Consider the following 26,670-nt stretch of genomic DNA (forward strand, 5'->3'; position numbering starts at 1 on the left):
GTGTATCTGGACTTTCAGAAAGCCTCTGATAAGGTCCCACACAGATTAGTGGGCAAAATTAGAGCACATGGTATTGGGGGTAGTGTATTGACATGGATAGAAAATTGGTTGGCAGATAGGAAACAAAGAGTCGGAATAAACAGGTCCCCGTTACAATGGCAGGCAGTGGCGAGTGGAGTGCCGCAAGGCTCGGTGCTGGGGCCGCCACTATTTACTATATACATTAATTATTTAGATGATTGGATTAAAAGTAACACTAGCAAATTTGCAGATGACACAAAGCTGGGTGGCAGTGTGAATTGTGAGGAGGATGCTAGGAGGTTGCAGGGTGGCTTGGACAGGTTGAGTGAGTGGGCAGATGCATGGCAGATGCAGTATAATGTAGATAGATGTGAGGTTATCCACTTTGGTGGCAAGAACAAGGAGGCAGATTATTATCTCAATGGATTAAGGTTAGGAAAAGGGGAAGTGCGACGAGACCTGGGTGTCCTTGCACACCAGTCACTGAAAGTAAACATGTAGGTAAACAGGCAGTGAAGAAAACTAATGGCATGTCGGCCTTCATAACGAGAGGATTTGAGTATAGGAGTAAAGATGAGGAAAGATTTGAAAGACTGGGCTTGTTTTCACTGGAATTTACAAAGATGAAAGGGGATCTTATAGAAACATATAAAATTATAAAAGGACTGAACAAGCTAGATGCAGGAAAAATGTTCCTAATGTTGGGGGAGTCCAGAACCAGGGGCCGCAGTCTAAGAATAAAGGGGAGGCCATTTAAAACTGAGTTGAGAAAATCTTTTTCACCCAGAGTTGTGAATTTGTGGAATTCTCTGCCACAGAAGGCAGTGGAGGCCAATTCACTGGATGCATTTAAAAGAGAGTTAGATAAAGCTCTTGGAGCTAGCGGAATCAAGGGGTCTGGGGAGAAGGCAGGCACGAGTTACTGATTGTGGATGATCAGCCATGATCACAATGAATGGCGGTGCTGGCTCGAAGGGCCGAAGGGCCGAAGGGCCTCCTCCTGCACCTATTTTCTATGTTTCTATGTTTTTCTATGTTTTCTATAACCAAATTTAAATAATAATAATTTTATAATAATTTAAAATTATTAATGCCCACATAATAAATTGCATCTTCAATTTATTAAATTCAGTGACTTAGCCCTGATGCCATGATACTGCAAAACTACTATAATCACAGCGATCTGATATTGTTAGTCTCTATAACTTTGTACCGTGATACCATTAAATCTATGGATATTGCCTTGTGGCAATCTTATTAAGCCTACAGAATGATGCCATGCAACAGTGATACTTTGAACTTATTGAGGATGCTCTTAATAAATACAATACTATTCAACCTACGGATGGTCCTCCTGTAATTGTTATACTGTTAAAATTACAGATGTATTATAATTGCTGTACAACTAAATCTTCAAATCGTTCTCAAGTATGTACATAAGTCCTAATACTTCTGATACTTTTTAATAATCTGTTATTTTTAAAGTCATAGATGGTGTCCTGTTAACTATGATATTATTACCACAAATGCTGCCCTAATATCTGTAATACTATAACTACAAATGGTGCTCCAGCATTAATAAAGACAAACCCTGTTATGGTGATAAATCTGCCCGTACACGACATACCTATTGTGAATGACAATGTAGCCAGATAATTAATAAAGATGCAGAAAATGACAACAGCACAATATACCATCAGGTGAACAGATTCATTATTAACTAAGTGATGTCAAGATGCTGAGCTGATTGAACTAGCAGACTTTGCCGGTGACTGAAATGTAAATGGAATTTAGCATCTCCGAACTTGCTTTGGAAATTTTCTTCAGCAATTAAATATCTGTCAGTAGAAATCTCATTTTTGGAAACAGCAACATAAATTCAATTGGCGGTGTGTGGGAATAAGAAAAAAAGTGTAACATGCAACTACAAATGGTGTAGTTAACATCATTTAACATCCAAATATATTATTAGGCACATAAATTGTGGTGCAAGAGTAAAACTGCTGGAAAAATTCAGCTGGTCAGGCATCATCTGTGGAGAAAAATGGACAATTGATTTTTTTCAGGTCAAAAGTCTAAAAAAGGGTTCTGACCCGAAACAACACCTATCCATGTTCTGCAGAGATCTTGACCAGCTGAGTTACTCCAGCACTGTGTCGTTTTTTTCCCTTAATGTGGCTGTTGGCTCAATAAACACATCTACATTGTTGTTAACCTGTGTTGGTCAATACGAACAACAGAACAAGACATTAAAACAGGTGAACTTGGTGAAAAGTATCAACAAAAAGGCTAAACCCAAAAGTATATTTAATTTTGTTTAAATTTTCAGCTAGGGTTTTCTTCTTCATTACTATTCAGTGTAGCCACAGGCAAACTGAAAGAATAGCACCTCATATTTCATCGCAATCACTAGATCTGGGATGAATGCAAAATCTTCCTTGACGTCTGTGCACATCAAAATTGGTTATTTTGTGGGCCAACTAATTCCGATCATGGTTGCTTGCCATCATCATGATCAAATGTAAGCTGGCAGACAAATAAATTTGAGATTTATGCTCCACAATGCCTCATTATTGACAGAGTCAAAGCTGTTAGGTTGAAAAAGTAGTTGATGGTGCTTGCATTGCCCTTGGAGTAATTTATTTTCTTTTTTTCTCTCTTCAGAAAGCAAAAAACACCCACTAGAACATATAACTGTACAACAGCAAGATTAACTCTTTTTGCAATTCATTAAACTGCAAATGCTGGAAATATGAATTAGAACAGAAAGTAAACAAAAGTAAAAACAAAACTGCCAAAGGGTTTTCGACCCGAATCATTAAGTCATTCTCTTCCCACTAATAATGCTTAACTGCTGAATATTTCCAGAATGTTCTGCTTTTATTAACTATTTTAAGTAATGATAATTTTCAGAGCTTGCAAGCATTCCAACTGGGAAAAGTAAATTCAATGGAAAGAAATCTATCCAGCAGACAAAAGGGAAAAAATGAATCAGAAAATAATCATCTGTGTATGCAATGCACTTGCTAGAGAGTGCTGTATTCTGCTCAGCCTGTTCTTTTGGACTGATGTCCGGGAGCTGTGCACAAAACAAATGGGAGTCGTGAATGGTATTAACAATACACATGTTAGTGCAGCAGAGCAGAAAAACAGCAGGTTAGCAAACAGCAATGCGCTGCTTGTTCCTTGTTATCCAACAATCACAACTAAACTGCTCTAAAATATCATGGATATTAAAGCCTCACATTAAAGCTCTGTGATATTTTATATCCATTTCTACACTACCACTCATTAAGTTTGGATTCCAAGAGACCAGCTCTTCATGCTTCCATGATATTGGAATGAATAAGCTATTCATTCCATACAGTCGAGGATTCTGCAGCAGGACCAGGCCTGCTGCACATATCCCAATAAACCAAATCAAAATTGAATGTGTGTAAAAGCTGTTTAAAATAATTTCTCACATAAACAAACTGTACATAAGCTTACTGCATACTCGATATTGAAATTGAACTCCAAACCAAGTGATCTGCAATGCTCAGCTTTGAATTCTAGCCAAATGGAAAGGATTTCTAGTGCAATTGTGATCTGCTTCTCAAAACTTCAATTTCAAAATGGTGTGCATTTGCACTCTGTCAGAAGACAAGTGTTCAAGTGCAGCAAAATAGCCTGGGCATCTCCTGTATCTGTATTAATGTTTCAAAGTGCAGGTAAATGGCCTTGGTGAGTACAGCTGTTGCTGTATGGCAGCGTCATGCAGCACAGAAACATGCCCAGTTGCTCACCTTGTCCATGCCAACTATCAAGGGCCTAACTATACTATTCACCGAAGCCTTCTAGCCTTAGCAAGTCAGATGCTAGTCTAGACACCTTATCTCCCCCTTCACCACTCCCTCAGGCAGTGTGGTCCAGATTCCAATCATCTTCTGGGTCGAAAAGTGTTTTCCAACAAAAAAACACTCTTAACCTTCTGCTTCTTACCGCAAACATATGCCCTTTAATTTTAGATATCTCTGATTTTGGAGGAAAAAAAATTTCTATCCTATCCATATCCCTCATAATTAGTTGCAGGTGAAGAAACTGAAGTAGAAGGATCTGGTACAGAAAGTCATGTAGCCTCTCATAACACAAATCCTCCAACCTGGTAACATCCTCGTAAATATTTGTTGCGCCCTATCCAGTTTCCTGTAGCAAAATCACCACAATTGTACACAGTATTCCAAATGTGCCCTCACCAATGCCATATATTACTGTAACATGCCAGAACACCAGCAAATTTCCCTGCCAGAATATTGGTTCCCCATTAAATTCAGGTACAACTCATCCCTCTTATACAGGTCACCTCTGCCCTTAGAAGAATCCCACATGTCAAAAAAGGGGAATCCTTGCCCTCTGCATCAGCTCATCGACCACACATTCATCTGCCCCAACCTCATAATCCTATTCTCACAAGCACATGGCACCAGATACAGAGATTACTACCATTGAAATCCTGCTTTTTAATCTCCTTCCTAACTCCCTATATTCAATCTGCAGGACCTCGTCTCTTTTTCTACTGTTTGTTGGCACCAAAGTGCACAATGGCTGCTCGAATTCCCCCTTAAAATTTTCTACAACTGCTCACTGTACTCCCAACCACACTTATCTGCATGGTTGATTTTACAAGTTGCACACTGACTTTTCCTTAAACTGCATCGACATACCTTCGTGTTCTAGATAAGAAGGAATGCATGGCAATGAACTTTCACCATATCAATTTCCTCTCTGAACATCTCACCAAGATGGACACAGAAATGTATGGCTAGAGTTATTAAGTTGTAAAGCATATAAAATGGCCTTCAGCCCACTATGTAATATTGACCGACATACCTATCTATACTAATTCCAATTGTCTCCATCAATTCCATATCCTTCTATGCCCTGCTCATTCAAGTACCTGTCCTGATGTTCTTAATTTTGTACTGTTCCTGTCCCCATCACCTCCTTTGGCAGCTTATTCCAGATCCCAACTTCTGTGTAGGGAATTTACCCCTCAGATTTTCTTCCAACATCTTCCCCCTCATCTTAAAATTATGCCCTCTAGTTTTAGGCACATCTGCTATGGGAAACAGACACTGGTTATCTACCCTATCAATGCCTCTCATACTTTAACATCTCTCTTTGATGTCACCTCTCAGTTTCCTTTGCTGAAGATAAAACAGACCCAGCCCAACCATTAAACTGCTTATAACTCGTCATCTGATCCAGAAAAAAAAACCTGTGAATCTTTTCTATATCTTAACTAGCTTAATCAGATCCTTCCTATATTCTTAAATGAATAAAATTTAAAAAAATTTTTAATTCAGTGCCTTGACTCAAAGGAAAGCATCCCAAACACCTAGCAGTATAAATATTTTTGATTATTCACAATTCTTAGAGTATCGCACCTTGCAATACACAATAGAATTATTTTTTTATTAGCAAGTTCTGGCCTGAGGCAGTTCTCCCTACAATAGTTAAACAAATATAAAGCAAGATTTTAGATAAATACTTATAGTTTCTAATCTTGTAGATTTAAAACATCTGTCCCATTCCTGCTCATCTTCTAAATGTTGTGTATTCAAGCAGACTCAAGTAAGTTTAGAGGGGTGGTGGGCCAAAGGTGGTAGTTAAGAGAATGATGCAGGAAGCAGGTTAACCTCAGTCATGATGCCGCAGAGTAACAAGGCAGATGCGGGAGGATGATTGGACTTTCCTTCCTTCTAGGAGAGTAAGAAGGGGAGGGGGGGGGGGGGAGAGTGTGGAGGGGGATGGACACATAGGTGCAAGGAAAACTAGATTAGATGAGGAGAAAGAAGGGTATGTTACAATTATTTACATACTAGGATAGTTGAAATACATAATTATTAGCTTTAGACTTCCTCGGAGGTTTCAACAAAACCAACAACACATTTCACTCCCATTCCTCCATCTTTTAATGGTTCATCATTGCACTCACGGTATCTCTGGAATCACACCTTATCCATACTGATTAATGTCCCAACCAAAGGCCAAAATTACTATTCTTCCCAATACTATGCCTTATGTACTCAGGTAAATCGTCCGCACTTCCATGCCATTGCCCTCTTGGCTCTTTCCGTCAGAAAGTTTCTGAGCCATGGTGATACCTATTCCATTGTTACTTCATAGTGATAATTTTCTTTTTTTAAATATGAGAGTGTTAGAATATTATTGCTGACAATAATTTAATTACATGGTGTATGAATATTTCACCTACCCATGTTTTCAACTACCAGCTAGGTGCTAGAAATATTCAGATAATGGGGAAAGAATCAAATCAAGGCTCTCCAAATTATAGCATGGAATCAGCGTTCAGAAACTTTCACTTCCATCTCAATAGATAAACACTTGAAGGAAAATGATTTTCAGGGTTACAGAGACAGGACTGATGGATTGTTATGCCAAGAGTACATGACTTAATGGGCCTAATGATTTCCCCCTTTGCTGTAACAAACCTATGATTCTACATTATATTTTAATCATACAAAGCTTCCAAGTCAGAATATCGTATTAAAATCCTTCCACTAACATCTCCTTGGGTCTCCGCATGAAGTTAGTAACAGTGCAGTTGTCAAGGCCTAATGTCCTTAGCAGAGCTTGCATGGAAATGGTAACCATAATAAATAGCTGTGATGCAAAATAACAATGACAGTTTCTAGTTTAATTTCAATTGATTAGTCCTTCCTTTCACCAACATTGTGATAACACTGTCCACCTGTGATAAGAAGGTGATCACAGTAATAAATTTAGCAAATCTAAGAGTACATTTCCATTGTCTGGAAATCCAGACTCTGGATTCCTCTGGGAAATTCCAAGGAATCACAGATCCAAGGCAGGGTATGGCATATTGAAATTCAAAAATCCCATTCAGCTAACTGATCTTAAACCAGAATCAGGATAGAGTTGCAACAATTGACCTTGTTTCATGTCCATAAGTAATAGGAGCAGAATTAGGCCATTCGGCCCATCGAGTCTACTCTACTATTCAAACATGACAGATCTATCTTTCCCTCTCAACCCCATTCTCCTGCCTTCTCCTCATAACCTTTGACACCCTTATTAATCAAGAACGTATCAATCTCCACTTTGATAGTACTTAAAAACTTGGCCTTCTCAGCCATCTGCAGCAATGAATTCCACAGATTTACCAACCACTGGCTGAAGAAATTTCTCCTCATTGCCTTTCTAAAGGTACATCCTTTTATTCTGAGGTTGTGCCCTCTCGTCCTAGACTCTCCCACTACTAGAAACACCCTCTCCATGCCCAGAGCTGCCAAACGCTCATCATACGTTAACCCAATCATCCCAGAGATCATTCTCATAATCAATCTCTGGACCTTCTCCGATCCCAGCACACTCCTCCTCAGATATGGATCCAAAAATTGCTCAAAATGCGGCGTATAAGCCTGAGCATTAAATCCCTGCTTTTATATTTCAGTCCTATCAAAATGAATGCTAACATTGCATTTGCCTTCCTTACTTCTTTCAACTTGCAAACTAATGTTTTGGAAATCCTGCACCAGCACTCTCAAGTCCCTTTGCACCTTTGATTTCTCAATCCTCTCCCCGTTTAGAAAATTGTCTACACATTTATTCCTACTATTGACCGCATACTTTGCTATGCTGTATTCCATCTTGTATGTCCACTTCACAACCTATCAAAGTCCTTCTGCAGACTCCCAGCTTCCTCTACACTGCCTGTCCCTCCACCTATCGTTGTATTATCTGCAAACTTGGCCAAAAAGCCATCAATTACATAATCTAAATCATTAATATACACCGATTAAAGTAGTGAACCCAACACTGATCCTGCAAACACCACTAGTCACCAGCAGCCAACCAGAGAAAAACCAATTTTTTTCCCTCTCTTTGTCTTCTGCCATTCAGCCAATCTTCGATCCATGTCAATACCTTCCCTCTAATACCAATGACTCTCATCTTGCTCAGCAGCCTCACGTGCGGCACCTTATCAAAGGTCTGAAACTCACGTAAACAACCTCTACTTACTCTCCTTTGTCTATCCTGCTATTTACTTCCTCAAAGAATTCCAAAAGATTGTCAGGCAAGACCTTCCCTTCACAAAACCATGCCAACTTCTGTCTATTTTATTATGTGCGTCAAAGTACTCAGAAATCTCATCATTAATAAGGGACTCTATAATCTTAACAACCGCTTATGTCAGGCACAAAATGCTGGAGTAACTCAGCAGGACAGGCAGCATCTGCAGTTCTTTCCTACACACTTATGTCAGCAATAGTTTCCCCTCTGTGTCCTGATATGTGGGAAGAAAGCAAAATGTATTCATCAATTATTCTGGCTAATATTCAAGGGATCTGGATATCCTACAGGGACCAGACTCTGCTGTGGAAGCCTCAGTATATTATATTAAAAAGAAAACACCTTTACCCCAAGCTTTGGTGGTGACCTGAATCTGACAAAAACAAATTGAACCGTCCTTTCACTGACTTAGTCACCGAGGAAGCTAACATACAGCACAAACATAGCCTGATCATAGAATCGGCGTTTAGTAACTTCCTCTTTAAATGTATTGCCACAATTGTTTATCCTTTAAAACAAAAGATCATGCCCATATTCAAAGATTCAAACATTTATTTCACCAGTTTAGTTACCTCATCTTTTAATTGGAATTATAATTCTGCTCTTTTCTATTATTTTCTAATTTTGCCCCAATATATGCTATCTTTCTAAGAATGCAGGATGGAATGCAACATCAAGATCACAACTCAACCAATTGAGCCTGTCCTACCATTCAAGTAGAAAATGGCTAATCTAGAACTTCAATCATAATGGTGGTATAGCCTCAAATCCATAACCCTAATCCTTAAAAAAATACCTGGTTAAGAATTTTTTAACTGACCCCAATGTCCCCAGGCTCAAGAACCCTCTGTCATTTCTTCCAGGTTTCCAATATCCTTTGAATAAAGGAGTGCTACTTTATAGAAACCCTCAGACTGTCAACCTCTAATTTTATGTTAAGGCTCCTTGTTCTGGACTTCCACAAGAGAAAATATTTTCTAACTAACCAACATATCAAATCCTTTAATTATCTATAATACGTCAATTAACCCATTCTATTATTTATCATATTCAAAGGGAATACAAACTAGATTGTGAAACTTTTGATATTTTAACCATTTTACAATAGAACTGTATTTACCCCAGGAGGAAAGATGATCTGCCAACAGTCATTAAACAAAAAATACACAAAACATGAAATTAAAGTGGCAAGTGGAAAGGCTTGGGGGATGTGCAAAGATTGGGGAAGTGTGGGGGGGGGGGGGGGGGAAGGGAGTCAGTATCATTCTACCCCATGACAGAAGGGGGAGGAGTTGTAGTTTGATAGCCACAGGGACATTGGAGCCACACCACTCAACAAGTCGTTGACTACACCTCTGTATTCAGCTTCCCTCCCCTCACTGATGCAGCCCACTATTGCACAGTATCTGAAATCTGCTGCAGGTGGCAGGAGATGGAGTTATATCTGAAGTCCGAGGTGTAGATGGTAAACAGGAAGGGAGAGAGGGCCGTCCCCTGTGGAGCCCCTGTGTTGCTCACTACCATGTCCAAGACACAGTTCTGTAGCCTAACATAATGTGGTCGTCCAGTCAGGTAGTTGGTGATCCAGGCCACCAATGGAGCATCCACCCGCATCTTCGTCAGTTTGCTCCTTAGTAGTGCAGGCCGAATGGTGTTAAAAGCACGGGAGAAGTAAAAAAACATGACTCTCACAATGCTTCCCAATTTATCCAGGCAACCATAGGAACGACGGAGCAGGTGGATGATATCACAAAATGCTGGAGTAACTCAGCAGGTCAGGCAGCATCTCAGTGGCGTCCTCAACCCCCATCTTTGTTTGGCAAGCGAACTGCAGGGGGTCCAGGTAGGGTTTAACCATGGGTCATACGTGAGTGAGCACCAGCTTCTCCATGGACTTCATGATGTGTGAAGTCAGTTTCTGTAGTCATTGGAGGAGCTGGGACGCAACCGCTTTGTTACAGGATGCCTTCCACATCACAGGAACCCTCTCCAGGCTCAGGTTGAAGAGATGCTGGAGTACACACAGCTGGCTGGCACACGCCTCGAGTACCCTAGGGCTGACACTATCGGGACCCGTGGCTTTGCCTGAGTCTGCTCAGACTTGACTTAAATAAAATCTACCATTTCATTCCCGGTATCATTCTGTTAATTCTGCCTTTCAACCAGTCAAAGACAAATATACTATGTCATTTTTTGGAGTGCATTATAAAGCCAAATGAAAGACTCTCGCTGCCATATAACCAGAATTCATTACAACTGCAGCATAGCTTTCATCCTTCAAACACAAATTCATTTACATGCCTCTTTCCAATTTAGACAACAAGTTATCTACTCACCAATTGTTGTAATATTCAAGGAGATGTACTTCAATTCAGAATCTTAATAATAATGGTCATTGTTACAATTTGAGAATAGAAGTTTTCATTCCCCTATATATTCCCCTATGTCACAACTATGCTGGTTAATGACTTAACTCAGAGGTTAACATTCTACATTGATTACATTGGGACAAAATAGTTCTATCCATCCCCAAATTAAAGAAACATACTGAACACACGTTTAATACCCAGTCATTATTCCACAGTGGTTATGATTAAACCAGCATATTTGTGAGATGAAGCAATCATCTCTTGTAATAAACAACATTCCCTCACACACATCTTCATATCTTACACCTTCCCATCAACAGGCCAAGTTTCAATATTCTTGCATCTCATCCATTTAATAGCCAGGGAACAAGAGACTAAAACAATGGGTGACTAATTTATTCAAAATAAATTATGGAATATCATATTCACAAATTGGTCAATACACCCAATAGTGTTGTTACTGGAATTTCAATAACTTGTATTTTTGATTGTGAACAATTATGGCAATGTCAACTTGAGCTAACAAACATGGGTAGGCTTTTCCCTTTGAGAGTGGGGAAGATTCCAACAAGGGGACATAACTTCAGAATTAAGGGACAAAAGTTTAGGGGTAACATGAGGGGTAACTTCTTTACTCAGAGGGTGGTGGCTGTATGGAATGAGCTTCCGGTGGAAGTGGTGGAGGCAGGCTCGATTTTATTATTTAAGAGTAAATTGGATAGGTATATGGATGGGAGGGGTTTGGAGGGTTATGGTCTGAGAGCAGGTAGATGAGACTAGGTCAGAGAAAGTGGTCGGCGTGGACTGGTAGGGCCGAACGGGCCTGTTTCCGTGCTGTAATTGTTATATGGTTATATGAGCACCAATTAGATGCAAGTTGTGGACAAATAAAATTTTGGGAACTCTTAAGGAAACCGTAGATGCTGGAAATCTAACATAAAGGTAGGATGAATATAATACATACCATCTTCATAAAGGTCATGAAGGCAACAATGGGAGAAAGTCAAGTGGGTGACTTAAAAGGATTCCTCACAAAATTAAAGAGCAAGATTCATCCTTTTCTTATTCAATTCATCTAAAAACACTACCATTTGAGTTCAAACACCTCAGTGCTCATATTGAGCATTTTCCGCCAAAAGAATTTTGGGCGGCACAGTGGCACAGAGGTAGAGTTACGACCTTATAGTGCCAGGGACCTAGGTTCAATTCTGACTACAGATGCTGTCTGTATGGAGTTTGTACGTTCTCCCTGTGAGTGCATGTGTTTTCTGCTAATGCTCTGTGGAGTTTGCTCCCACACTGCAAAGACTGACAAGTGTTTGTAGGTTAATTGGCTTCAATAAAATTGTAAATTGTTCCTAGTGTGAAGGATAGGGTTAGTGTACGGGGATTGCTGGTTGACATGTACTCAGTGGGCCGAACGGCCCGTTCCACGCTCAATCTCTAAAATAAATTAAATTTAAAATCATTACCAATAGTAGAAATTCCTGAATGGTTACATTGTCCTACATTCTAGAAAATATTATCTCCTGTTCATGCTGAACATTCCTGCATCCTCATTAAACCACATCTGGATTCCAGTTCAAACCCATTGGAATGTGTGATCCTGTTACCCATTAACAATTGATACCATAATTCAGTTACATCCTTTAGCTTGAGATATTCCACCCACACAACGGTCCCCAGGAACATAAAGAAATGTTGATTATATCTGTTAACCATTCATTAAAATATTTAAAGCAACATAAGACATATGCCTTATTCATTATTACACCATTTCACAATGTCAAAAATCAAATAGAAATAAAACATGCAATTTTTTTGTATCAGTCAATGTTAATCTATATGTCAAAAAACACAAAAGAAAAGCAAAATGGATACAAGAAGCTATTTGTTGATTATGCGATGATGATGTTGAATACAAGAGTCACAGTGGGTCAAACGTCCTTCATTCATCTAAGAAGCTTAAGTTTGAACAGAAACTAGAATGATTAGAGATTCTGCAAGGAACTACATATGCTAATTTACAACAAAGGTAGACTTAAAATGCTGGAGTAACTCAGCGGGTCAAGCAGCATCTCTGGAGAAAAGGAATGGGTTTTGGGTTGAGACCCTTCATCAGACTGGGCTTTTTCTTTTCCTTAACTCGCTGCAAAGCTCTATATACAATAGATTTCACACAACCTTAGAACTGGCTGGATTAATACAATTTAGTTCACATGCATAACAAATACAGTTGAGCTATTACATTGAGCTGCACTGCAGTTGACAGCTGCTGAAGCTGACAGAGTCTAGAGGGGAAAAGGTGTTTCCCCTCTACACAACTAACAGATGATCAGGTCAACGGGCTATTAGAATGGGACACAATATATTTAAAGGAGAAGTTTTTTTTCTCCAGAGATTTCAGTTACCATACATGCGAAGAGATACAAAAGACATCAATACTGATACAAATTTGTGGAACAAAGACAATTAAAATGATAAAAGATTCCCAATTTTGAAAGAAAGTAGTTAGGATGGTGTTTAATTCATAAAGTAGATGAATTAAAAAACTAAAATCAAAATTAATAAGAGACTGCGCTGTATGACTCAGCCGCTAGACTGGGTCTTTACCTTATACCTATCCGATTCAGTCAAGAGCGCTGTGCTAACGCAGGTCACCAGGGAAACTCTTTTTTGACGACTTGTTTTACAGTCTAGAGGACAATCAACCTGCTCCCTGGGCCACATGAACATGAATTTGCAAGTAGTACATAAAGACTCTGAAATGGCCATAAGGCTTTTGACTGAGAAAATGACACAGCCTCATCTTATTGCAGGAACTGACGGAGCAAATTGGCAAAGAGCCCTGACAAGCCAAGCTCTTCAATTACTTCTAATGGTTCAGTTTACTCAGAGTTCAAATACAACTCCAGCAGTGCAGCTGCTTCCATCTGGTCACCCATACTCAGTCACTGTATTTAAATAACATTAATTTTAAAGTAAGCAACAGGAATAGTAACAAAAATCTTGGACATTTCCTCACCATCTAAACTATTGGAGAGCTGGTTGTAACGACAGACTAACTAAAAAAAGATTAAAGTCCACATGTGAATCCTAATCAGTACCAAATGAACAAATGTTAGGTGAACCGGGATCATATTTAACAGAGTTTCTGGACTAGCAACCCTATTGATGCGAGTAAGTAAGTCCTGCTGAAAAACTAATGCAAGATACGTAGACAATCACATTCAGCTTTAATAACAGCCTTCTGACACAATCCAGTCGATCTAGGCTCAGGCTTGGAGTTCCAATTTGGATGCATATGCATGCAGCATGTAGAATCCCAGTCAATCAAGACTCATTTCATTCTGCAAAAGCTACATTTTAAATAAACAAATAGAATATGAAAGCTGATTAAATGTAGATTATAATCATTTGTAAGGTATTTTCTGTGTATTTTGCAGCAATGATCATCAGAATCACATTTTTAGAATTCCAACATCACAACTCTTGGCTGAGGAACCTTAACCTTTCATCAGAGTACCCCACCACTACAATTTGTAACTTTCAAAATAGCTAGTCCAGTGATGACACAGACAATTATTGTCACTTGCAACATGAATTGGAACGCTTCCAACTAAATTTATATACGTTCGAATGTTGTAAGCCGCTTTACATTTGCTATAACAGTAAAAGCATTGTTACAGCAAGTCAAATACTACTCGAGACCTGAATCAGATTCATGAGTGAATTCACAGATTATATACAGCATGGAAACAAGCCTTTGGCTCAACTCGTTCATGCCGACCAAGATGCCCATCTACACTAATCCCATATGCCTGCATTTGGCTAATATCCTTCTAAACTTTTCCTATCCAAGCAATATAATTGTACATGCCACCACCACCTCCTCCAGTTGCTCGTTTCACATAATCATGACTGTGTAGAAAGATTTTCTCATCAGAATCCCCTTTAAATCTTTCCCCTCTCACTTTCAACCTACACCTCCTGAGTTTATCACTACCCTGGGAAAAAAAGATTGACTATGCATCCCATGACCCTCATAATTTCACTCCACAAGATATTTTTCTGTAGAGATCACTTTCCATAGAGAATAAACCCAGCCTATCCAATGTAAAGCCTTCCATTATATGAGCCACCCGTGAATTTCTTCTGCACCCTCTCTAGCTTAATCACATCCTTCCAATAGCATGATGACCAGAACTGCACACTACACTAGAAATGCATCATCATCATTGGTCCAAAAACGCTCACCAAATCCACCCAAAACTTCATCCTCAACATTGATGGTCTCCCAGTATCCACCTCCCCTCACATCCGGAATCTTGGAATCATCTTTGATCAAACCCTCTCCTTCGACAAACACATCAAACACATCACAAAGACAGCCTTCTCCCACCTCAAAAACATTGCCCGTCTCCGTCCATCCCTCTCCTCCACAGCTGCAGAAACCCTCATCCACGCCTTCATCACCTCCCGTCTGGACTACTGCAACAGCCTCCTCTATGGCGCACCCTCAAAAATCATCAGTAAACTTCAATACATTCAAAACTCCGCTGCCCGTCTACTCACCCACACCCCAATCCGTGACCATATCACCCCCGTCCTTTACAAACTCCACTGGCTCCCCATCCCCCAGAGAATCCAGTACAAAATCCTCCTCATAACCTACAAAGCCCTCCATAACCTAGCCCCATCCTACCTGACCGACCTCCTCCACAGGCACACTCCCACCTGCACCCTCTGCTCTGCTGCTGCCAATCTCCTATCCCCCCACATCCGGATCAAACTCAGATCCTGGGGGGACAGGGCTTTCTCCATCGCTGCTCCCACCCTATGGAACTCACTACCCCAAACCGTTAGAGACTCCTCCACACTCACAACATTCAAAACATCGCTGAAGTCTCACCTGTTCAGTACTGCCTTCAACCACTGAAGGTCACCTCACCTTCTGTCTCCTTTCTCTGTTCGTTTACTTATTTACTTATTTATCTATTTATTCATTTCCCTATGTTCTCTAAATCTCTGTAAAGCGTCTTTGAGTATATGAAAAGCGCTATATAAATAAAATGCATTATTATTGTCACTTCCAGGGAACTGTGTACATCAAGGTTTCACTGTTCAATAACATATCCCAGAGCCTTGCCAATCATTCCATATACCCTGGCTGGGGTTAACTTCCCACAATGAGTCATTTCACATTAGTTAGAGTTCAATTCCATCAGTCATTTCATCGCTCACCTTTCCAGTTGATCTAGAGCTTGTTGTAAGCCGAGACAACCTGCTTCACCATCTACTATGCCATTAATTTTACTAATCATGCCATCTACATGCCAGTTTGGTTCTTGGTCCTCCAAAATATTCCAAATGGAATTTAAACTGGTATCTTCCAAATATATAGGAGCCAGCACCTATCCTCTCAGGACACCACTGGTTACAGGTCTCCAATCTGAAAAGTATCAATCAAACACCCACTGCCTCCCAATACCAAGCCAATTTAGTATTAAATTTGCTATCTCATTCTGGATCCAAGGTATTCTAACCTTCTGGACCGGCTATCCTTCAAATGCCCTGTTAAAGTCCGTGTAGACCACATCCTCCACCCTACCTTCATCAATCCTCATGGTCACTTCCTCAACAATATTCAATCAAATTTGTGAGTCATGATTGCTGGGGAAGGGGAAAGGGAGAGAGAGAGAAAACTGGAAGAGAAATGGGGGCAGGACAAAGCCTGGCAACGGATAGGTCATTACCGGCAAGGGGGAGGGGGTTTGATAGGCAGATGGTCAGACAAAGGCCAGGGATGAAAAATAAAGGATTGAAGATTTGCGAATTGTGAAACCAGAGGAAGGATTGCAGCTGGAAAGGGAGAGGGAGGGAAGAAAAAAAGTGTGCATCCAGTGGAGCACAGGGAGGCGAGAGTAAAAGAAAGGAGCGAGGGGTGGGCAGGGAGGGAGGGAGTTTGGTTGGTTAACTAAAATTGGAGAATTCAATGTTCAATTCGGTTGTAAGCTATCCAATAGGAATATGAGATGCTGTACCTCCAGTTTGCATGTATCCTCACTCATGATCACATTGTATCATGATCAGCCATGATCACATTGAATGGCGGTGCTGGCTCGAAGGGCCGAATGGCCTACTCCTGCACCTATTTTCTATTGTCACTGGCAATGGAGGTAGCCCAGGACAGAAAGGTCAGTAAGGGAATGGGAAGCAGAGATAAATGGTTAGCAACAGGAGATTCAGTAGGCCTTGGTGGACTGAGCGCATGTTTGATGAAACAGTTGCTTCTTCCTCCCCCATCCCTTTCTTTCCCTCCCCCCCCTCTCTTCCGTGAGCTCCATTGTTTCAACTAAGTCTCTAATTTGCTCTGTACGTTTTCATACCTCTAGTTTCCCTCTCCCCTGATTCTCAATCTGAATAAGGGTCTCAACCCGAAACGAAACCTATTCCTTTTCTCCAGAGATGCTGCCTGACCCGCTGAGTTACTCCAGTGTTTTGTGTGTAGTATCCTTGACAGTTTGAAAAATGCCGAGCATCAAATTATTTTCTAAACGGAAAAAGACCGCAAGCAAGTCAAGAGGGATTTAGGTATAGTTTTTGTTTGAATCACAAAAAGTTAGCACGCATGTGCAGCAAGTAGTTCAGCGAGCAAATGCCCTTATTGCAAAAGGGTTGAAGTTTAGAAATTGGGAAGTTATTGCAATTATAAGGAGGAATTGGTGAAACCAGACCTGGAACACTACGGGCTGTTTGGCCCCCTATGGATGGTACTTTTTGGAAAATTAAGGCGTGATCTTAATGAAATAGAGGATTCTTTAAAGCATGATAGAGTAGATGTTGAGATGTTTTCACTAGTGGGAGAATCTCAAACAGGGGACAAAATTTCAAGATTATGGGTTTAAAACAGAAGTAGCTAGAAATTTCTTCATAGAGTGTGCTGAATCTCTAATCTTTTGTCTCAAAAAATTATGGAGGCTAGCTAATTAGTAGTTATTTTTTTGTGAATGGTCATAAGTGTGTGCATGTAATATCCAGACATGCTGGGCCCCTCTTCAGATCCTAGTCCTCCTTAGCCCCTTCCTCATCCCATGTAGCATTTTAATTATAAACAACAATTAATTGTTCATTTCACCCAGTTCCTCCTTCCTTTTAACATTGTTCTGCCTTCTCCAGCATGTTTCACAACTCCTGCTCATATTTGAATACATTCAACGCAATATACCAAATTTGCCCCAAACCTGCAAAAACTTTCATTACTTAACCTTTTTGTAGCCACTTGTCTTTTTGAAATTGAGATAAGCTACATTTTCTCCAAAGATTGTCAAGCAACTGAAACTTAAACATCAAACTAATTTTACCTTTCTCACAAATGCCAAACTAACCCATTGCTTCCTTCTTAAGCCCTATCTTTATTGAAAACTTTCATAATCTGTAATTCTCTTTATCGTTTATCCACACCATCGTTCACCCTTTTCCTTGCATTCACTGTAATGAACATAAAGCTGGAGATTCACTCAATGCACTCAAACTAAAAGTACCATTGGATGACATTCCTCCTGTTCATAATGTTTCTGAAAATCTTTAAAAACCTCAGAAAAAAATCCACATTAAATATCCACACCAAATATTGAGTCATAACAGATGAGAAATTGCTTTCCTTTGGACATGATTGTCAGTTGAAGGCTACAACTGTTGCTTGAGGCCCTGCACCCAGAGTATTCTGATATTCAATAAAAGTTACAATTGAGAACTTGCATCAGCCATTATAAAACTGCAAACTAATGCCCACACCCCCACAAGCAGAAATCAACACTGAAACAATTATTCACAAATAATAGAAAAGAGCAGTTCAGCTGGATTGAAACACATACGCCAATGCAATCTTTGGGGCACCCTTGATGAACATAATGTTGCTTCTCTTCATTCAGGTGTAGTGTACATAATGGTAACTAACTTTAAGAGCCGAGTACCAGAATGGTATGATTTGTGTCATGTGATATATTCTATATTTTATCAGTATTGTGAATATGTGAGAGTATGCGCAGTGTACTTCTGCAAAATAAACAAGACCCACACTGGCAACAGTGGGTACTGAAAACCTTTGCTTGTTTCTAACTACATGCTGAAGCCGTAATACATTAATTACAATGGCAATGAGGATTGGATAGAGTTTGTGAACTCAACCTTTAAATACAGTGCAGGACTGTTTTGCAATATGCAGTATTGTTTTACATTTTAAACAGCAAATACGAAGCTGTGTTGCAGTAGTTTGTGAACTGGACACGATAGGTCGCAGATCCTTCTATGCATAGGACTGTAGTTTAAAAAAGCACCTCTACAAATCGTCTAGAGTTTGACAGGCTATCTTTGAGTTGTGTCTACGTGGCAAGATGGCATCCTTAAAGCTTAATGATATCAAACATACCTTAGTGCCAACTTACCATCCGGCATCTAACGGGCACAGCCGTAAGGTCAGTCAGGATAGTCAAAGGAGCTCTCAAGAAACAAGTTCTTGAAGGGAATTCAAAATTCAGTACGTCACAGCGGCTAGCTAGTTTCTTACAGAAATATCGTGCCACGCCACAATCTACCACAGGGTATACGCCAGCTGAACTTCTCATCAAAAGAAGGCTCAAAACTAGACTGAGTTTGGTTCTACCTAACCCATCTCCTCAGGTTGAATGCAAACAATCAGATCATAAATGTCATTATGGTGAAAGTCAAAAAGAATGTAGGTTAAATACACAAGATCAGGTTCGTGTTCTCAGCCCCCCTTACAAAGCAAACAAATGGGAGGTGGGAACAGTAGTTGAAGTGTGTGGTACCAGGACGTACTTGGTAGAAATTGGAAGATGTGTTGGAAATATAGGTGCAGGAGTAGGCCATTCAACCCTTCGAGCCACCACCACCGTTCAATATGATTATGGCTGATCATCCAAAATCAGTACCCCATTCCGGCTTTTTTCCCCAGATCCCTTAATTCCCTTAGCACCAAGAGCTAAATCTAACTCTCTCTTGAAAACATCCAGTGAACTGGCCTCCACTGCTTTCTATGACAGAGAATTCCACAGATTCACAACTCTCTGGGTGAAGAAATGTTTCCTCATCTCAGTCCTAAATGGCCTACCCCTTATTCTTAAACTGTGACCCCTGGTTCTGGACTCCCCCAACATCGGGAACATTTTTCCTGCATTTACCCTGTTTCTATAAGATCCCTTCTCATCCTTCTAAATTCTAGCGAATACAAGCCCAATCGACCCATTCTTTCAACATATGTCAGTCACGCCATCCCGGGAATTGACGCTGCACTCCCTCAATAGCAATAATGTCCTTCCTCAAATTAGGAGACAAAAATTGCACACATACTCCAGGTGTGGTCTCACCCGGGCCCTGTACAACTGCAGTAGGACCTTGCTCCTAAACTCAAATCCTCTCGCAATGAAGGCCAACATGCCATTAGCTTTCTTCACTGCCTGCTGTACCTACATGCTTGCTTTCAGTGACTGATGTACAAGCACACCCAGATCTCGTTACACCTTCCCTTTTTCTAATCTGACACCATTCAGATAATAATCTGCCTTCCTGTTCTTGCCACCAAAGTAGATAACCTCACATTTTTCCACATTATACTGAATCTACCATGCATCTGCCCACTCACCCAACCTATCCAGCTCACCCTGCATCCTCATAGCATCCGCTTCGCAGCTCACACTGTCACCCAGTTTTGTGTCATCCGCAAACTTAGAGATGTTACATTTAATTCCCTCGTCTAAATCGTAAATATATATTTTGTAAACCACTGCAGTCCCATACCGAGCCTTGCGGCACCCCATTAGTCACTGCCTGCCATTCTGAAAAGGACCCGTTAATTCCTACTCTTTGCTTCCTGTCTACCAACCAGTTCTCTATCCATCAATACCCTACCCCCAATACCATGTGCTCTAATTTTGCACACTAATCTCTTGTGTGAGACCTTGTCAAAGTCTTTTTGAAAGTCCAGATACACCACATCCACTGGCTCTCCCTTATCCATTCTACTTGTTCCATCCTCAAAAAATTCCAAAAGATTAGTCAAGCATGATTTCCCCTTCATAAATCCATGCTGACTTTGACCGATCCAGTCAATGCTTTCCAAATGTGCTGCTATAACATTTTTAATAATCGACTCCAGCATCTTCCCCACTGACTTAAGGCTAACTGGTCTATAATTCCCCGTTTTCCTTCTCTCTCTCTCTCTCTTTTTCTCTCTCTCTCTCTTTTTCTCTCTCTCTCTCTTTTTCTCTCTCTTTTTCTCTCTCTCTCTCTTTTTCTCTCTCTCTCTCTCTCTCTCTCTCTCTCTCTCTCTCTCTCTCTCTCTCTCCCTCTCCCTCCCTCCCCCTCCCTCCCCCTCTCCCCCCCTCCCTCCCTCCCCCTCTCCCCCCTCCCCCCCTCCCTCCCTCTCTCTCTCTCTCTCTCTCTCTCTCTCTCTCTCTCTCTCTCTCTCTCTCTCTCTCTCTTTTCTTAAAAAGTGGAGTTACATTGGATCAGTTCCTGTGGACTAGAGGGTAGCCAGAGTCGAGAGAACATTGGAAAATGATCACCAATTCATCCATGATTTCTAGGGCCACCTCCTTGGGTACTCTGGCCCTGGGGATTTATCAGCCTTCAGTCCCAACAGTTTACCTAATACCATTTCTGACTAATGTGGATTCCCTTCAGTTCCTCCCTCCCACTAGATCCTCGGTCCCCTTGTATTTCCGGGAGATTGTTTCTGTCTTCACTAAGAAAGACACAAACAAAGTACTCATTTACCTGTTCTGCCATTTCCTTATTTCTCCATTATAAATTCACCTGTCTCTGACCGTAAGGGACCTACATTCGTCTTCACTAATCTTTTCCTTTTTACATACCTAAAGAAACAGGCTTTATATTCCCCACAAGCTTTCTTACATGCTCTTTTTTCCCCCTCTTAATTAACCCCTTTGTCCTCCTCCAATCCTCTGGTTTGCCACTTCTTTTGGCCAATTTATATGCCTCTTCCTTGGATTTAACACTATCCTTGTCTTCCCTCGTCAGCCGCCTTCCCAGTTTTATTTTTTCGCCAGACAGTGTGATCAATTTCTGGAGTTCATCCATGCGGTCTTTAAATCTTTGCCATTGCATCTCCACTGTCAACCCTTTAAGTATAATTTGCCAGTCTACCCTAACCAATTCCTGTCTCATACCTTCAAAGTCTCCTTTATTCAAGTTCAGGACCCTAGTCTCTGAATTAACCGTGTCACTCTCCATCCTAATGCAGAATTCCACCATATTATGGTCACTGTTGCCCAAGGGGCCTTGCACAACAAGATCGCTAACTAATCCTTCCTCATTACACAATACTCAGTCTAGGATGGCCTGCACTCTAGTCGGTTCATCTACATATTGGTTTAAAAACCCATCCCATATACATTCCAGGAAATCATCCTCATCAGCACTATTACTAATTTGGTTGGTCCTATCTATATATAGATTAAAGTCACCCATGATAATCGCTGTACCTTTGCTACACGCATCACTAATTTCCTGCTTGATGCTATCCCCAACAACCCTACTGCTGTTGGTCATCTGTGTACAACTCCAACAAGCGTTTCCTGCCCTTGGCTATTTCGCAGTTCTACCCATACTGATTCTACAGCATTCAAGCTAATGTCTCTCCTTGCGATTGCATTAATCTCCTCTTTAACAAGCAATGCCACCCCACCTCCTCTTCCTTTCTGTCTATCCTTCCTGAATATCAAATACCCCTGCATGTTTAGTTCCCAGCCTTGGTCATCCTGGAGCCATGTCTCCATAATTCCAACGATATCATATCCCTTAACTACGAACTTTGCATTCAATTCATCTACCTTATTTTGAATGCTCCTCGCATTAAGCCACAAAGCTTTTAGGTTAGTTTTTCTTTTCTCCCTTCTACCTTTTGCTTCTGTCCTCCTTTTATGGCCTGTCTCCTTGCATTGGGTCCAGTCCCCCTGCCCCGTTAGTTTAAACGTGACCTTTCCTACACTCTCTTTCCTGTTAGCTGCACGGATACGCTTCCACATTGTTGACTCCACCACCCAACTTTTTAGTTTAAACCCACTAACAAACCTGCCTGCCAGAATGTCGGCTCCCTTCCAATTAAGATGCATCCCATCCCTTTTGTACTGGTCACCCCTGCCCCAGTCGAGATTCCAGTGATCTAGAAACCTAAATCCCTGCCCCAACTCTTCAGCCACACGTTCAGATCCCCTATCTCCCTGTTCCTACCCTCACTAGCACAAGGTACTGGAAGCAACCCAGAAATAACAACCCTAGAAGTCCTGTTTTTCAGCCTCCTGTCTAGTTCTCTATACTCACGTTGCAGAACCTCATTCCTCTTGTTACCCACGTCATTTGTGCCTACACGCACAACTACTTCCAGTTGCTCCCCTTCCCTCTAGGGGATGTTGTGAAGTCGGTCCAAGACATCTTGGACCCTGGCACCAGGGAGGCAACACACCATCCTCGAGTCTCGTGTGTGTTCGAGAAGTGTACACATAAACCATATGATCCCAGCAAGGGATGAACAAGAGCAAAGCATAGATGAAGAAGCAGATCTGTCAGACTTTGGTATTATTCCAAGTTCAGATGTAAAATCAGAATCTCCAAAGAAAGTAGAGACAAAGGTAAATGATCCAGAGAACTTGACTCTCCTTTAGAACCACAACCTAACACTCCTCCTAAACCACTCAGGAGATCAGGAAGAATGCGTAAACCAGTCGGCAGATTAAATTTATAAAATTATTCTTGTTCGTTTAATTTACAAGTTATTTTACTTTCTAAGGGGGAGAGCGGTGTAGTGTATATAATGGTAACTGTAACTTTAAGAACTGAGTACTAGAATGGTATGATTTGTGTCATGTGATATATTCTATATCTTATCAGTCTCGTGAATATGTGTGAGTATGCGCAGTCTACTTTTGCAAAATAAAAAAGACCCACACCGGCAACAGCGTGTACTGAAAACCTGTGCTTGTTTCGATCGACATGCTGAAGCCGTAATATCTCACATCAGGATGGTAGTGGGCAGTCCAATACTGCACAAAGGAGAGCTGGCCATTCACGTATTCGTGGGATCCAAAACTAAACCAGATCTTATTCCAATCGGCCAGTATTTTACAATTAATGTATCAACAATCCATGACAAGTTTACAAAATAATGCATCCGAATTTCTCCATAATAATCAATCTTAAGTAAATATTTTTTAAACATCAAGGCCAAGTCCAAGGTTTATGAATCAGTAGCAACCGCCACCCATTTCCTTCACTCAAATCCAACTACTTGTTTTTCAACGTTTCACTAATGTCTTTTTCTTTTCAGTCTTGTCCTATTTGTGTAATTTATGTACAGTTTGTATTTCGTCAGAGTCCATGTGTCTGTGCTGCTGTTGCAAGCGAGATTTCCATTGTAGTGCTCTCTCTCTCACCGTACTCGTGCATGCAATACACTCGACTTGACTCCCATTTTCACGTTTTTCCACCTTTCCCCCACCTCCATACCATACCATCCTTATCCTTTTCCTTTCCCCTTCTGTCCCTTCCCTCTCTGTCAGTCTGTGCAGTCTCTTTAAATCCATCTGAAATCCACAACAACCTTTTTTTGGGGGGGGAGGGGGGTTGTGGATGGTGAGAAAAATCTGTCACTTACCGCCCCCGGCGCTTAACAAGGCGGCCTGCATCCCAAAGAAGAGAAGGCAGAAGGAAGCAGCCATATCCAACGACGACAAATGCACAAAAATAATCAGAAGACGTCGTGCGGTCAGTGCGGCTCCTTAGTTACTGACAACTGGGCAGCGCCACGCCAACGGCGCGGGGCTGTGCATTCATCGTTTCCGCAGACTGGCGGCTGGAATACAGTAAGAAAACAAGAAAATCCCGTGAGGAGGGCGACGACGGGCGGACCCGCCAGTGGCCGAGTCCAGCCGCCCCTCGGTGCGGCTCCAGGCGGCGCCACTGGGACGCACGGACGGCGAGACCAACGGTCGGCGGCTGGCTGGCTGAGCCCCGACTCCACGGGCCCGGATGACGGGCGGGAAGTGTCTCCCTGACGGTAACTCCCGGTCCGGTTGGATTTATAATTGTTTAGTCTTCGGTTATTTAAAATCCGGGGTGGGAACCGTCGACTTCCAAACCGATTCGGTGGGGGAATATTCTCCTTGAAACTATATTCTACTGCGGGAGATTACGGCCAGGACAATATATTGAAGATTGCCATTTGCCATTCCTATTAAAATCTTAATCAAAAGTTTAAATGGGCTCCTCTGTGTCGGAGAGATGAATCGGAAATATATTGGTTTAAAACTTGTCAAAAGATGGGAGGAATCTTCGTTTTAAATTTGTTTTTACTTCGCGGCGATGCTGCTTTTCCGCTCGAAGGGGAAAAAAATAAACGTTCACCGGTATTTTGCGGATATTTTCCTTTTCGAAAAAAAAAATCAATCCTCTCTTCCGAGTGAAATGGGGAGTATGGTCTAAATTGCTTTCAATTTGATTTCCTTTTCTTCCGATCGCCGGTCTTCATCCGATCTTTCCCCCTTCCATTTATGTTGCTCTCTCCGTCTTGTCGATCGTTTCATTCATGGTATCTTGCTTCCCTCCTTGTCACTTTAATTCTCAACAACCGCAGCTCCAGGAAAGTAAAACAAAATTATCGGTAGCCGCGAGGTTATCGGCCTTCGACCCCCACCACGGGGATCTCCCCCACCCCTCGACGTCTTCTGATGGGTGGAGTGAGGGGTGAGGGCGATGTCTGGGCCACGTTACCCCCAGCTTCACTTGCACAGCTGCGGGGACAGGAGGCTGCTGAGTCCCTGCTGCCGCCTCTTCCAGCTGCTTGGCTCCTTTCAGTGGACTGCACAACGCAACGTCTCGCCTGTATAAACTCCCAGGCCGTCTCGGCACCGACGGACCCAGGCTACTGCAGACGTTACGATGCTCAGTCTGCCGCCAAGTAGATTCCAAACACGCTTTAATTTTCCTCTCCTATTGCTGTGTATCCCCTCGCTGTATTAGAAGAGTAACGATAGTAGAGGGACACCCACGCCGAGCTGAGGGAGCCGGTGACCATGAACATGGAGCGAGATCCGGAGCCAGACACACAACACAGAAAGGAGCTGGGAAACGCCCGCCTGGCACGCCACGTTCAGACTGAGCCAGAGGCTGTGTCTGATTTACAGTTCTCGAGGAACAGCTCCCTCTATTGTACAGACTGCGATTAAAAATAAATTAACCCTCAAAGGCCCGGTGGGAATTTAACAAATATAGACAAAGCAAGGGTCCCGACCCGAAACGTAATCTATGCATTTTCTCTAGAGATGCGGTCAGACCCGCTGAGTTACTCCACCTTTTTGTGTCTATCTTTCTTATACAAAACAAAGTCTGTGTAAAACTCTTAACACATTCTTAGTCTCTATACATTTAATATTGCTAGTGTTATACCCAGTAGGGTTAGCAACTCCCCTTTTCTTTACACATGGCACCATTGCTACTCATGTGGCCCGCAGGGCTGATATCCCTCCCTTGTTTGAGGGATGTCCTCACCACACTCGGCCCTCATTCTCCAGCGGCGGAAAGACCCTAGACTGTGGTGCTCCTCCGCAAAACCTTTGCGTTGGCTGCACTGAGCTTCAGTGTGTCCCTCAGCACATACTCCTTCAGTCTAGAGCGGGCCGGTCGGCAGCATTCCCTTATGGACATCTTGCTGCGCTGGAAGGCCAACGAAGCAGATCAGAGAGCATCTTTCATCGAGTGGATGGCCTTCCACAACACGATGTCTATCTCCGGGTGTGTTCCTGAGAGATTCAAGTAAATCAGAGAGTGCTCTGTTATGTAGCTGCTCAGGTTGAAGCATGACTAAGACCCTTGCATTTTCTCCAGACTCTCTTAACAAATCCCCAAATTGCAAAGAGGTGGCAACCATCTCCTCTCAATGACAGTTGCCCCGAGGGCAGCGTCCTTTGGGAGAAAGTCTCTGACGGTTCAAGAAGAATCTGATAGAGAGAGTGCCTCTCACTGCCAACCAAGCAAGATCTTGATGCTGGTTGGTGAGTTCTGACAATGGGGCATTCCAACAGACAATTTGGGCAGTCTGCTCAAGGAACCAACCCACCGGATCCTTTTGAGTCCTTATCTCCCAATC

General features: G+C 41.7%; 1 protein-coding gene across 1 annotated transcript in view; it reads right to left on the reverse strand.

The window, feature by feature from the left end:
* Positions 1-25,682, reverse strand: part of bmpr2b (bone morphogenetic protein receptor, type II b (serine/threonine kinase)) — a 170,665-nt gene extending 144,983 nt beyond the window's left edge. The window contains exon 1 of the mRNA XM_078403710.1: positions 24,181-25,682. Within this exon, the coding sequence (XP_078259836.1) occupies positions 24,181-24,244 (64 nt within the window). The 5' untranslated portion in view covers positions 24,245-25,682. The remainder of the gene's footprint in view (positions 1-24,180) is intronic.
* Between the last annotated feature and the right edge of the window lie 988 nt (positions 25,683-26,670).

This window comes from Rhinoraja longicauda, chromosome 8, assembly GCF_053455715.1.
Source record: "Rhinoraja longicauda isolate Sanriku21f chromosome 8, sRhiLon1.1, whole genome shotgun sequence".
NCBI lineage: Eukaryota > Metazoa > Chordata > Chondrichthyes > Rajiformes > Arhynchobatidae > Rhinoraja > Rhinoraja longicauda.